Genomic DNA, 15,834 nt, shown 5'->3' on the forward strand with positions numbered 1-15,834 from the left:
AGGTGGAGAATATTTTTTTTCTGTTTTTGCCCCTGGATAGTGAGTAGTCATAAGTTCATAGATCCAGTAGGTTTCAGTCTTCTCACTCCATCTGAAATAATTTAAGGATGTATTTCAATCAATGAATGTAATAATTGAATAAATCTTTATATGTTAAAAAAAAATATATATATATATATATATATATATATATATATAAAAAACAGATATGGAAGTGTGTGAAAAGGTCTATGAATAAGAATTTAAATACCCAGATATTTGTGAATTAACAATATACCTAAATATATTATTAACAATATCTGTCTGTCTGTCTCTGTCTACTGTATCAATCTATCTATCTTCTTTCTTCCTATGTTGTCTTGAATGGTTTTGATGATACACATTCTTGTAACTGTTTACCACCATCCCTCCCTCCCTCCCTCCCTCCCTCCCAGGCCTCCAGGTGGTGTTGAAGTCCATCATGAAGGCCATGGTTCCCCTGCTGCAGATCGGCCTGCTCCTCTTCTTCGCCATCGTCATGTTCGCCATCATCGGGGTGGAGTTCTACATGGGCAAGTTCCACACCACCTGCTTCAGCGTGGACACCGGTGAGTGGAGTGTGTGTGTGTGTGTGTGTGTGTGTGTGTATGTGTGTGTGTGTGTGTGTGTGTGTGTGTGTGTGTGTGTGTGTGTGTGTGTGTGTGTGTGTGTGTGTGTGTTGTAACTGTAAAGTTAACAGATGGCTGTATATTATTATACAGTATGTTTTGTGTATACGTGTTTTTAGATGGTTGTTTATGCATAATGATTGATAGATAGATGGACGGATGACAGACAGACAGACAGACAGACAGAGAGAGAGGGAGACAGGGAGACAGACAGAAAGGGAGATACAGAGACAGGCAGGGACATACATAGGGAGATAGACAGACTGACAACCTAAAGTCTAGATAAATAAATAAATACAGAGTTTTTTTTATGAATAAATAGATTGATAAACAGAAAAACGAATTGACAAAAAAAAGAAAACACAAACAAATAAATTCATACATAAATACATGAATGATATTAGAAAGAAAGATTTGAATGAATAGGTAAATCAAAAATAAATCAAAATAAGTGGATGGAGAAGTAGATGAATGAACAAATATATAATACATCAATAAATAGAAAAATAAACAACCAAATAAATGAACAAATAAATGAGCAAATACCAGTCAATTAACAAACAAACAAACAAGTAAATTAATGAACAATAAATAAAACTATGAATAGATAAATAAACAACATGCTGTTGCTACTGCGCAGCCAGGCGTCGCCTGGCAACAGCGCGGGTGTCTGGCAGAGCCAAGGTAGACGCTGTGCGCTGACATCCAGCACATTTGTAACACATTCTGCATCAATCACATTACTTAACCACAACACCTGTTCAGTACTAACACACACACACACACACATACACGCACATGCACACGCACACACACACACACACGCACGCACACACATACACATGTAAACACACACACACACACACACACACACACACACACACACACACACACACACACACACACTGTCAGCAAGAGTCTTGAGGAGAGATCTACAATAAGAGTTATTGGAGGACAGCTGTGCATGTGACTGCCTGTGCGTGTGAGTTGGTGTAAATGTGTGTGTGTGTGTGTGTGTGTGTGTGTGTGTGTGTGTGCGTGTGCGCGTGCATGTGTGTGATTGTTTCAACACTGTCAGGGTGTCTGTGGTGGTGTGAGCAGTTGTGACACTTGCAAATTTTCAGGGATGGTGTAATTTAGTTATTCGAGTCTCACACACACACACACACACACACACAGACACACACACATTCACACATTTGCACATAACACACATACATACACAACACACACACACACACAATGCAGGATGTGTTGAGGGCGAACAGTTCCGTGTGTTTTTAGAAGAATGAGCACAAGTGAGCGTGAGGCACTGTCCGACAGAATGAAGCCGGATGAAAACAATGCTTTATTATTTTGTGGTGCCGTGGTATTTGCGTTAGTGTCTATATGAGCATCTGTTTACATTTGTTGTTCTGTTGATAAGTCTACATGAAAGTATCTTAAATAAAATACATTAAAATGACTTCTAACAGTAACTATTAAATTGCATAACAATAAAAATGTTATGTAAGTGTTTTAGTGCATTATTATTATTATTATTATTATTATTATTAATAATAATAATAATAATAATAATAATAATAATACTAATAACAATAAGAAGAAGAAGAATTAGAATAAGAATAAGAATGTTATTTTTTTGTATTATTAATATTATTAATGTTATTATAGATGTATGAAGAACCCAGATGTTGAAGAATTATTTTTATTTTTTCATGAAAGCACTTTACCAATGTACTATGTGCACTATGTGTACTATGTGTGCTATGGCTTACCTTGCAAAGCCATAGTACAATAAAAGGTATTATAGTATTATAAAAGGTAGCCTCAATCATAGCATGGATGGGTGGAGGGATGGAGGGATGCCAGTATGGATGGATAGATGGACAAAAGAATGGATGGATGGATGGACAGAAGAATGGATGGATGGGTGGCAGAGTCCTCTCCAATATTTGTTGCGTGACTACTAGTGCAATTATGGTACTATCAATATAACTGGTGCTAGAGTGACATGGATAGACAGAGATAGATAGACAGATAGACAGACAGATAGATAGACAGATAGATAGATAGATAGATGGATAGATAGACGGATAGATGGATAGATAGATAGATAGATAGATAGACAGATAGATAGACAGATAGATAGATAGATAGATGGATAGATAGACGGATAGATGGATAGATAGATAGCTATGGGGAAGCTGACACTCTCGTTCTCTCTCTCTCTCCCCCCTCCTCCCTCCCCCCTCCCTCCCTCATCAGGTGAGAAGGCGGTGGACTGGCCCTGCGGCCTGGACCCGCCGGCCAGGACCTGCCCCAACGGCACCCGGTGCTCGGAGTACTGGACCGGCCCCAACTTCGGCATCACCAACTTCGACAACATCCTGTTCGCCGTGCTCACCGTGTTCCAGTGCATCACCATGGAGGGCTGGGTGGACATCCTCTACGACGTGGGTCGCACCCCGTCTTGTTTCAGACACGGCTTTGAGCTCGATTCACGCCTCGCCCGTAATCGCTCCCTCTGGTGGCCGTCGGGTTAAACTGCGTCGGGGTTTCGCGAAAAACACGTGTCGGCGAAACGGAGAGAGCTGGCGTTTTTTTTTCCAGAAAGTTTTGCCATGAATCAGAGTTGAAAACTTCCGTTATACAGTGTTTGCAAAGTGCCCTTTTTTTTTTTGACTCGATTCACGGCTATAAAAATATATTCATTGATTGTGAATATGGTGACATCCAACGTTAACGTTTGACGATAACGCCCATTATTATCAGGGCTCAACATTTCCTGTGTCTCCAAAACAACAAGAAATAGTAACTAAACAAATAGAAATAGCCTGTTTTTATTTTAGATTATTTTTATTTATTTACATTTCCAAATTAACATCCCCCCTCTCCCCCGTCCCCCTGGATCAGCAGCCTCACTGTGGTTAAGCGGCTCCTCATTTATAAACTAAGCACTTATTATTATTATTATTATTATTATTATTATGATTATTATGATTATTTTTATTATTTTTATTTTCATTATTTATTATTATTATTATTATTATTATTATTATTATTGTGTTTATTATTATTATTATGATTTTTTTTTACTATACTGAGAGATTAATCAATAATCAATGATATTTCATATTGCGTTATACATATGATCTAGTACTGTCGGAGTGTATTTATATTTCTCTTCTTTCCAGTAATATCGCTCATCCACCTCAGACCCTCTCATCCCTCCATCACTTCATCTCTTTCTCTCTCCTCCCTCCTTCACCTCTTCTTCCGACCTTCCTCTCCCTCCCTCCCGCTGTTCACTCCTTCTTAATCCCATGTCCCTCACCTTCAGTGACTCCCCCCGCCTCTTTCTCTCTCTCTCTCTCTCTCTCTCCCTCCCTCCTTCCCCATTATTCTTCACCTCCACTTTTCTCTCACTCCCTCCAACATCTCCTGTTGCCATCTCAGCCTCATTATCCTAGACAGTGCTGCGATCTGTCACTTCTTCTCCTCTCTCTCTCTCTCTCTTTCCCTCTCTCTCTCCTCTCTATTTCTCGTTCCCCCCTCTCTCTCCCTCCTTCCTTCTCTCTCAACTTGTTATTTTTATCGCTTCCTTTGTGATGCTTCATCCTCATCGTTGGTGTGTTTTTCATCTTCTAACCCTCCATCCATCCAACCATCCATTCATCCTCCACCCACCCATCTTTCCCACTTTCATCTTGATTTTCCTGTCTCTCGCTTCTCGATTGTGTCTCACTCATTTCCAATGAAAGCATCAAAAGTGCCCCCCCCCCCCAAAAGATTTCCAAAAGAAATCATCAAATCATGGAGGCATGGGATATTTCCTGGGCCGCAAAAACTAAAATAAACTACAACCCACGGTGAACAGAGGCGGCTTGCCGGGATTCTAAAAGCGGGCGTCATAGACACGAGGCGTGTTCCGGTTTCGGGGGAGTTTTATTTCCGGACCCGTTCTCCGGTTTGTTGTCCAGGAGTCCTCCTCGGTGGTTTAATCTTCCCACGACAAAAGGAAGGAATCGCCGTCTGGCACGTCCGTCTTATTATCTCCACAACCGCGCGTCCGATTCCACGCCACACTCGGTGGGCGCGTCGCCGGGGGCCCGAGGGCGGGCGGCGTCGAATTTGGTGCGATTTGGACGCGCGTGACTTATTAATAAACTTTGAATAAACAAGCCAACGGCGACGCCGCTCAGCCCCAATATGTAGTCAGTTTGTCCAAAAGTGTGCGTGTGTGTGCGTGTGTGTGTGTGGTTTGTTTGTTTGTTTGTTTGTTTGTACGTGTGTGTGTGTGGTGTTTGTGTGTGTGTGTGTGTGTGTGTGTGTGTGTGTGTGTGTGTGTGTGTGTGTGTGTGTGTTACTGTCCAGATACACCTGGTTCTTTACTAACCAGGCCCCGGTTCTGCAAACAGCCGCGGTTGGAACGGGCGCTGCACTCATTTTAAAGAGAGAGTGGGCGGTTCCCCCTCCCCGGTTCCCCTCGGACGCTCAGACGAGGCGAGATTTCGCGGCGGACCCCACAGCCCCGCCGGGTTCCGACACCCGCCGCGATCCCGCACCCGGACATCCCTCCGCACGCCGCGGTGTTTCAATTCCCCCTTAAAAATATAATAAACAAAGCGGCTCCGGTGTTGCTGGATTGAAATGGCAGCACGCATGGATTGAACGCACCGGCTGCTGCGGAACAGGTTTGGGTTTCACAGCCACGACGCCGCCGCCGCCGCCGCCGCGGTGGAAGGTGCAGGGCTTTGGCTGTGGACGAGTCACTCGGCGAAATAAGTCGTTTTCACATTTCGCATTTGATTCCGTCGCTTTGACCGCACGCCGAGCCAGGTGAACGCTGAGGTCATCATCCCCGGTTTCTGATTTGAGGATCCGCTCGCTCCCCTTCTCGTTTGGCCGGGAGGGTTTAAGGGAGCTTTGCAGTTTCTGCGTCGCTACTGGTTGGCCAGAATGAAAAAACACCGTTCAATGGGTCTTTCGTGGTTAACAGGATCGCGGTAAAGTGCCGTGGGATTACTTCACTGTAAAAAAAAACAACAAAAAAAACTGTGGTGGAAAGTAACAAAGTACAAGTACTTTCGTACTTTTTTCATGTATCTGTGCTTACCTGAGTATATTAAGTATTAATAAGACTTTTCCACTTTTACTTCCTCTACATTTCAGAGCAGAACCTCTCTATGTATTACTCTACTGCATTTCTAACACAGTCGTGTCGCTTTAGTAAAAAAAATATATATATAGATTTATATTTATACTCATTTAGTTTTGAAGATATGGCTTTATATACAAGAACATTGTTGAAAGCCGGATTGATATTCACAGATATGCTGAAATGAAATGCCGTACTTTAAGACACATTATAGACCTGATATGACCCTACTTTTACTTTTACTTTTACTTTTAACACTTTAAGTACATTTAGGAGCTAGTACTACTGTCTAGAGCTACTGTCTACTTTTACTGGAGTAGAAACGTCAACATGGTACTTTCACTTCTACTAGACTCCCTTGAGCGTGTGCGTATTTGTACTTTAACTTTGGTAAAACCTCTGAGTACTCCCATCACCGCCGGTAAAAAATGTTGCCGGGCAAGATAAAAAGGTCAGGAGGCAGCGCTGCACGTGACGGAGGAGCAGGACCACGTCCGGGCGGAGGCTCCATTCCGTGCATTACATACGGTACTTCCCCGTGACCCCGCGGTGACCTCGCAGATTGATGACCGTGTTACTACTGCCTCCGGGGGGGTGGCGGGGGGGAGGGAGGTTGACGGGGGAGGTCTTCTCCGCAAACGGCGTAGCCAAGGGTGGGGGCACGGCGCCGCCCTTCTCCAGGGCTGCCGGGCGTCTGCCTGGCTCCTCCGCCCTTCCTTCTCCTTCACCTCGTTATCCCTCTCTCCCTCCCTCCCTTCCTTCCCCTTCCACTCTCCTCCTCCTCCCCCTCCTTCTTCATCCTCCCCTCCTTCATCCTCCCCTCCCTCCCTCCCTCCCTCCCTCCCTTCCTTCCCCTTCCACTCTCCTCCTCCTCCCCCTCCTCCTTCATCCTCCCCTCCCTCCCTTCCTTCCCCTTCCACTCTCCTCCTCCTCCCCCTCCTCCTTCATCCTCCCCTCCTTCATCCTCCCCTCCCTCCCTCCCTTCCTTCCTTCCCCTTCCACTCTCCTCCTCCTCCCCCTTCATCCTCCCCTCCCTCTCTCCCTCCCTCCCTCCCTCCCTCCCTTCCTTCCCCTTCCACTCTCCCCCTTCTCCTTCATCCTCCCCTCCCTCCCTCCCTCTCTCCCTCCCTTCCTTCCCCTTCCACTCTCCTCCTCCTCCCCCTCCTCCTTCATCCTCCCTCCCTTCCTTCCCCTTCCACTCTCCTCCTCCTCCCCCTCCTCCTTCATCCTCCCCTCCCTCCCTCCCTCCCTTCCTTCCCCCTTCCACTCTCCTTCATCCTCCCCTCCCTCCCTCCCTCCCTCCCTTCCTTCCCCTTCCACTCTCCTCCTCCTCCCCCTCCTCCTTCATCCTCCCCTCCCTCCCTCCCTCCCTTCCTTCCCCTTCCACTCTCCTTCATCCTCCCCTCCCTCCCTCCCTCCCTCCCTTCCTTCCCCTTCCACTCTCCTCCTCCTCCCCCTCCTCCTTCATCCTCCCCTCCCTCCCTCCCTCCCTTCCTTCCCCTTCCACTCTCCTCCCCCTCCACCTTCATCCTCCCCTCCCTCCCTCCCTCCCTTCCTTCCCCTTCCACTCTCCTCCTCCTCCGCCTCCTCCTTCATCCTCCCATCCCTTCTCCTCCAAGACAGGGGTCACGCCCCCGGGTCCTGTGCTCTCAAAGCAGAGGACGTGGTGCCACTGGAGCGTCGCCGAGCGCCGTCCTCTGTCACGGTTTGGACGGAGGGAAAAACATTTCGGCAAACGTATCAATTATATTTGCTCATAATATTTGGGCGGGTGGGGACCACCATTATTTTTTGACCCCCTCAAAATTGATGACCGGACGCGGATGAGTCCCTGAAGCGTTCTGTGGGGACCAGCCCGTCACCCGTCAGAGGACGCTCCTCGACAACTGATGACGGAGGACGGACGGGGGGGGAGGGCGGAGGAGCGGCCGGAGAGGAAGGGCTCTCGCGCTAATTCTAACAGTGTCCATCCCAGAGCCGCCCCCCGAGGGTGTTGCTATGGCTTCCGGGCGGAGATCATACCGTACAGCACGGGAAATGCCCTCTGATGGTTCTCAACGATGGGCCCCTCTAACCGCGACTTATTCCTGTCGTCTTAAAATCTTCGGATTCTACCGCCGACCCCACCTCCCTCCAAACTACGTCCTGGGCGATATATCGGTGTAATATTGATATCGTCTGTGTGAGACTGGATATCGCCTGGGATTTTGGTTCATCGTGATCTGGCGACGTAGTTAAATGTCCAATGTCCACATTACCAATGATTCTTTCCCACTTATTTCTCATGAAAGCTCCAGTTGTCAGCCCCCAAAATATGACCAAATCATCACATCATAACGGTTCAAATCATAGGGATAGAAGATTGGGTCCCTATCACCCCATTATCCTACTCCAAGCACCCCCAACGAAGATTTCTGCGATTGGGAAAAACCTAGGGAGTGAGTAAAGTTAGATTTTATGGGGAGTTTATTTTCAGACCTCTTCTCCGGTTTGTTGTTCAGGGTGCATCCCTCGTGCCTGGAAACAAACCCAAGAAGTTTATTGTGATTCCTACTGGGTTTATTTCCAACCCAGGATTTTGCCGTGCTCAGTATGTTTCTCCGTTGCACCCTCCATGTAGAAGTGAAATCCATGAAAGCGAGGATGTAATGTACACAGAGCCCCGGCCGTCACAGGAGCAGCGGCAGGGTCGTGTGGGCGGACTCTCACCGTGGAAAATGCAATCTTAGTTTTGTCCACCGTGAATTTAAACCTTAATTTCCTCTGCTGTGTCACCTTCAGACTTAAAACTGCAAATGTAGCCCGTACCAGCGATTGGAAAAGGTGGATGTGAACTTTTTGCATGCCGCTATTATCAGTATCAGGGGGAAATAACAAGCTTATAAATAACTATTAACTCATTATTTAATTTTTTATTATTATTATGTCATTGGGTGTTTGGGGTGGTTGTTTACTTTTAATGCACTGCTGGTGATGATGATGATGATGAGGATGATGATGATGATAATGATAATAAAATATAATAATTCTGTCCCTAAACCGGTTAGAGTAAAATAAAAAACTGTTAGATAGATAGACAGATAGGTAGGTAGATTGATTGATTGATTGACAGGTATTCAGATAGATAGACAGACAGGTAGATAGATACAGTAGAGAGATAGATACAGTAGACTGACTTTGTTGTTTAATTTGCTCGACCCAGCTTGGAGCCATGACTAACAATCATAATAATATGAATAATAATAATGGTGATAATAATAATGATGAAAATAATAATAATGATGATGATAATAATAATAATAATTAAATAATTCTGTCCCTAAACCGGTTAGAGAACGAAAAATATTAGTACCAGATAGATAGATAGATAGATAGATAGATACAGTAGATCGATTTTTTTGTTTATTTTTCTCAACCCAGCTTGGAGCCTTGAATAACAATAATAATAATAATAATAATAAGATTTATTATTAAACTTTTTTTTTAAAATGTAATCCAGTTACTTTTGTGAATACCTAAGACTTCTAAAATCGAGTCTAATATTTTTGATTTTTGACCCAACTTGAGGACCCATGTGTACTTTACTTCCAATTTCCAATTTTTCGGCTGCACGCGTGAGGCACCTGATTGAACTTACCCACCGTCGTGATGATATTTTTGCTGTATTATGTTTGTGCGTGTGTGTGCGTCGGTGTGTGCACGCATGCTCTGTCGGGGCCATCACAGCCGACGTCAGGGCCTCGGAAGAGATGGAGGCCGTTAAGGTGAACGAGGCGGTGCAGGGAGCGTGGCACAGCGCTCAGCCCCGTCCATGTGCTCGTTGGCTGGGTACAAATGAATCATCATCCCCCCCCTCTCTCTTTGAACGTGCGGGTCTAATTGGGGCGACAGTAGCCAAGCTGTGTTTGGATCACGGGCATTTGGATCCGTGTGCATGTATGTATGTAAGATAAGATAGGAAAGGATAAGATAAGATAATATTCCCCCCGGGGGAAATTCAGGCGTTACAGCAGCAAAAATGAGGCATAGCTTGCGGAGGTAGTTCTGTCAGACAACTCGACGGCGCCACATGCTTCCACGCCCTTATTTTGTCGGCCCAGTTGGGGAGCCAGACCTTCCTGATGCCACACACACACACATACACACACACACACACACACACACACACACACGGCAGGAGATAGAAACACACCAAGTCCAAACTTTTGCGCACACACACACACACACGCATACAGACACACACACACACACACACACACGCACACACACGCAGGGCAGTAAATGGTAAAACATCAAATACAAAACTTTTGCACATATGCCCCACACACACGCATGCAAGGCAGTAGATGGAAACACAACCAAGTCATAACTTTCGCACATATCACACACACACACACACACACACACACACACACACACACACACACACACACACACACACACACACACACACACACACACACACAGGGCAGTAGATGGAAACACACCAAGTCCAAAAATTTTGCACACTAACACACACACACACACTTACTCCTCTCCTTCACCTTTGCACATTATGCCACACACACACACACACATACCTAAGCATAGAGATGACATACTGATACAGTATGATTGTCTAATGGCGGTGGCGTTATATTTTATATAACTTTGTTGCAAAGGAAGTAAAAGGATGAGGAGACGTGGGAAGTCACCATGATGGATGTCTCTCCGATAACACGGGTAACCCTGTCCTCTCCCCTCCTTTATTTTTTGTTTTGATTTTTTTTGTCTTGTTTTTTCCCCGCTCCTGCATCACCCCCCTCCCGACACACACACGCACACGCACACACTCCTCTCCGTCTCCTCTTTATCGCGATGCTACAGCAGCACTTTACCCTTGAAAGCTATGGGTCCCTGTGGAATTTCAAACACTCCTCGGTGTGTTGGATTGGGAGGCTGACGGGGTGTGATTTGGTGCCAAGTGCCAAAAAAACCCAGTAACATCAAAACTGCTGTTGGTTCTAATGTACTCCAAAACCGAAACGAGTTAATCTCTCTCTCTCTCTCTCTCTCTCTCTCTCTCGCTCTCTCTCTCTCTCTCTCTCTCTCTCTCTCTCTCTCTCTCTCTCTCATATTCCTTTCCCATGGGGATTTTCAGTGGGTTAAAGTCAAATTCACATATTGGGGTGATCATAGACAGTATAAATATTCAGTGTCATGACTTTGTATTTCTAGCGAGAAACGTTCTCTTTTTGCATTGACTTCCACTGAGTCGAAGCCGAACCGCAGTTTCCTCATAGGCTCCAGCAGCCATTTGTTTATTTTGTTTTATATTTTGTTTATGTCGATGGAGTAGATTGACGTCAGCGTGCGTGAAACAGTTTATAGGAACTGAACTGATCAAATCCGTCGTTTGTTTTACCCAACGCCAAAACTTTGTGATTTCAATGTTAGAGCCATCGGCTGTGACATCAGATGTCATTTTACATGACTTTGATTTTGTCCTTGTCCTTGTCACAGCAGGCTGATCTGCTGGGTTTCTATGAGGGGGATCAATATCTACTCTGCGGTGTGTGTGTGTGTGTGTGTGTGTGTGTGTGTGTGTGAGTGAGTGCGCTTGCGTGTGTGTAAAGTTGTGTTAATGTGTGCAATGGTGTGTACAGTATGTATGTATAAAAGAAAAACAAATGGTTTGGAAAAAACGTCCCTATAAACAACAAAAACCCAAATTTGTGTGCATGCATGTGTGTGTGTGTGTGTGTGTGTGTGTGCACTGTATGTGAAGGTGTGTAAATGTGTGTCAAGGTGTGTATGTACATTATCTGTATACATAAAAATGTGTGTGTGTGTGTGTGTGTGTACTGACTGATGAGTTTGCCGGGGTGAAGCATAATACAGTTGGTCCTCCTCCTCCTCCTCCTCCTCCTCCTGCTGATTCAGCCCCGTCCTCCACCTTCCGTCACATTACAGCCTCCATGTGGTAGCGCTCCGACCCGTCATGTCGGCTTTACACCGAATCCAAGCTGCGTCTGAAGGTCTCGCGTCGAGCATCAGGCTTCACTGTCCCGTCGGCCACAACACTCTATCTGATCTTGCGACTTTCTTATTTATTTTTTCCTAAACTTGCCTTTTCCATTTTCTCCGAATGGAAAGGTGCTAAAGCACAGACACAAACCTTTATTTGGTGTTTGAAAAGAGAAGATTGATTTTTTGTTTTTTCTTATTTCTGTTATATATTTTCTTTTTATACGCATAATTTATTAATACAATTGCAGATTTATTGATAATGAATATCCAATAGCAACATCCAACGTCTTTCTATATATTGGTGTATGAAACTTTTGCATAGGAATGAATGAATGTCCCGGAATAAAAATATAGGAGCTGGAAATGAGCGTCGTAGGTCTTTATGGCTTCAGGGGCGCTCGAGTCAAAATAAATTGGTCAATTATGATATTATATATAGATATATATAATATCATTGCACGTGAAGATATATTATATATATAATAGATAGAGAAAACTGCTTTAAATCAATTATTTGTTATGTTTATGAAATAAACATGTTATTTACTGTTATTTACTGCTAATTATTAGCTAATGAATTAAACTATGGTTTTATTTGTTGTGTGCGTAGATAGATAGATAAATGGGTGGATAGATAGATAGATAGATAGATAGATGGATAGATATTCCATGAGATGGGTGCAATTTGTCCTTTCTATTTTCAGAAAATGTCAGACATTTTAAGACATTTCGTCATTTACATGTTCAACTTCCCAGAAAAACATTTTCCCACCTCAGGCACAAAAGCTTTATTTTTATCATCCATTACACGACCTGTGACTGCTGCTGCTGATGGGTGGGGACCATTAGACGCGCCGAGGCAGAGCAGAGCTGAGCAGGCTTTTTGGGGGTTTATTTTATCTTTGTATATGAATAGCAGTTGTCAAGTTTGGATAAAATGGAATAATATCAGCCCAAATAACAGCCATATTTAAGCGGGCGCCGCTGTGTGGTTTTAGCGGGAGAAAGAGGAGACAATGACTCCTTTCCCCACGTTATTTTATGTAATCACGGCGGGAGAATAACTGTAGTGTTTTAACGAGTGGAATATTCCAGAATAAACCACTTTATTTCGACGGGAAAGGAAAGGAAAAAGGAGAAGAGAAAGACCGGCGACGACCAGCGCATTTACTTTCTCGCAAGACGTGGAATATTCACGGGGGGGGGGGGCGCGTTCCGAAACGCCTCATGATTGGTCCGGCCCAAACGAGCCTTTATCGGCGGAAACCGCGGCGCTCGCGGCTATTGCGACAAGGCCGTCGCCCGTCTCCCTCGTCCCGCTGCGTTTTGCGTGACACAACAGGACGCCTCTAGATTTTCGGATCTCAAACGCTCCCTCCATCACATTCGCCATGTGCAACGTGTTGCATATTGTTATTCAACCGGACGGGGACCGAGATGGAACACGTTGCACATGGAGAATGGAGTGGGCGTGTTGACTTTTTAAGGCGCCGCCCCCCTAATGGAATTGGGAAATTCGACTCGGAGGCGCTCTTTGCTCACAAATCGGGGTTGAGTGAAAACACGTTATTAGTCAAAATTGAGGTGGGAGGACGGATCGGGTGTTTAGGCTTGTACTAATGTTCCCTTGTGTGAACGGTCGTTTTTTTAAGTATAACTCACACGGACGGTGCTCCGCCCTCTACTTACCCCCAAACTATCTTCATTTTTTGGAGACTTAAGACTTTTCCAAACTCCACTACATTTCAAAGAAAGGATCCAGACGACATTCCGAACAATGACCATAACAATTTAATCTGGGTGCTTATTCATTTAGAACAAAAGAGTAATTTTGCGTCAGGTTGTTTTCACTTTTGTTTTTTGGGTTTTATTTTTTTTATTTTAAGTAAAAAAAGTCTGAATACTTCTTCCACTGCTAAAAAGCAATTCATAATGAAATAAAAAAATCCTATATAGAACTAACTACTTGCGAGTGAATTTTATCCCGTTTTATTCCGTTTTTAAACTGGTTTTGTCATGTTTTCTCGTCTTGTCTTTTTAACTCCCAGACCAACGATGTGGTGGGAAACACCTGGAACTGGCTCTACTTCGTTCCCTTGATCATCATCGGGTCGTTCTTCATGCTCAACCTGGTGCTTGGTGTCCTGTCGGGGTGAGTCATCTGCAAAGAAAATAAACAATAAAACTATCTATCTATCTATCTAACTATCTATCTATCTATCTAACTATCTATCTATCTATCTATCTATTACCATGCACGTGAAGGCTATGAGCTGAGTGGAGTGATAATCTAAAATGAACCAGCATGAAGGTCAAACCTAGAAAATCGTGCAGTTTGTTGATTGTTGGAATGGGAAGAATGGATCAGGATAAATTCCATATTCCTGTGTGGAGTTAAATTATAAACCTGGTCAGAGTCCAGGTATGGGAGGTAGGTGTAGCTCCACTCTGAGTGATAGGGAGCAAGGCTGTGAGTTGATAAAGAGCATTGTGCGAGGCAGAGAATGCATTGATATGCCGTTATTATTCCCATTATTGCCTGGGAAATTGAAATTGTGGTGCCTGCAGTTTGGGGGTGTAATGTGGCTCATGGCAGTTTATGAGATTGCTTTCACAGACATAGAGAAATTAGAGAAGTTGATAGGCGGGTCAATTAGGAAGAGGTATGGCGCGCCACCATGTCCATAGAGTGTAACCCTTTTTGGTAAAGAGATTTGAGACACTTCCAGCCTGACGGAGGAATTCAAGTGTGCTAAGGCGCGAGGTCACGAATGACTCTGAGTCCGAGGACGTTGTGATTCCGGCTGCGCGTGTCGAGGCGAGGAAGAAACGGGCAGCAGTCCAGCGTGCCCAGCAATCGCTTGGACATAATGACATAGCAGGGCAGGTTCGGAGATGGGCGGGGTTCGGGTCAGATAATGAACGGAGACCTTGGAGCAGGGGTACATTGTCAGACAGAGGGCAAATGGTGGTTGATCCGATTCAACACTTGGGGGGGAAGCTGGCGGGCGATCTAAGGGCAGTTGCATGGTCAAATTATGGTCATATTAAGTTTTGCCTTTGTGCGACCTATGATGGGCTTCCAGCTCCGTGAGACCTCAATCAAAGGGTAGGTGAAGGTGCATCACATTTTGTCAAGTCGTAGGTTTAGTCTAGCCCTTAAGTGTAGCCCTTCTTAAGGGTCTGGTGTTTGTAGTTGAAGGCAAGCACATAGAGGCTATAAGCAGAGAAAATAGAACGTTTGGCTTTGTACAGGAGGAACTCTGTTGTTGGCAGATGTTGGCAAGCGCCTCCGCAGCTTCTACAATTGTGTACTCTCCCTTGATGCCTGACAGGGTGCTGTATTCGCAGAGGGAACGAATTGGGCATTTTTTTGAGTTAACACTTCGGTTGGAGGATGTGCGGAGAAGGAGAAGCGGTTCAACTTTGGTATTCGAGGCCGTTCTCTGGGATCAGCTCTGAAGGATTTGGTCTGAAACATCTGAAAGCTAGGGGGGGTAGTTCATTGATGTCATGATAGTAAGGATGGATGGTAGCCACCAAGTAGGCCCATGAGGAGCTGGTGGCACTGGACGTGCGTTAGCAGTGCCAGTGGAATTAGCCGGTAGTTGGTGCTGGAGTGTAGCCTCAAACGTGGCCCGTACGGAGCCAGTGGCACTGAGCCACCGTGCACTCATTGTCCCGGTGGGAGTATTCACTGGGCAGGCCCGTGCAGCCACCAAGGAGGCCCATACGGAACTGGTGGCATCGCACAGGCACTAATGTTATTTGAGAACCTTGCATTGACTGAATAAAAAGTTATTTCGCTTGAAATAATGCCCTCACCCCCTCACTCACTCGCTCACTCCCACACCCTGCTTTTCAAATTGCCCCCCTAAGCTCTTCCATTCAATTTTGGAGTGACATTGGCCAACTAATAAAATATCTCATGAATAAAACTTGAGGCATAGTTTTAATAACACACTTATTAATATTTTCAGTTTTATACACCCAGCCTCATTAAAATAAATCAAAATA

General features: G+C 44.9%; 1 protein-coding gene across 1 annotated transcript in view; it reads left to right on the forward strand.

Moving 5' to 3' along the window:
- cacna1bb (calcium channel, voltage-dependent, N type, alpha 1B subunit, b) overlaps nt 1-15,834 on the forward strand; it is a gene marked incomplete at both ends in the record, with an annotated part of 179,700 nt that overhangs the window by 69,711 nt on the left and 94,155 nt on the right. The window contains 3 exons of the mRNA XM_080017276.1: nt 435-587; nt 2,916-3,103; nt 13,866-13,969. Coding sequence (XP_079873402.1) covers nt 435-587; nt 2,916-3,103; nt 13,866-13,969 — 445 coding nt within the window. The remainder of the gene's footprint in view (nt 1-434; nt 588-2,915; nt 3,104-13,865; nt 13,970-15,834) is intronic.

The sequence above is a fragment of the Zeus faber genome (assembly GCF_960531495.2).
Source record: "Zeus faber genome assembly, chromosome: 17".
Lineage (NCBI taxonomy): Eukaryota > Metazoa > Chordata > Actinopteri > Zeiformes > Zeidae > Zeus > Zeus faber.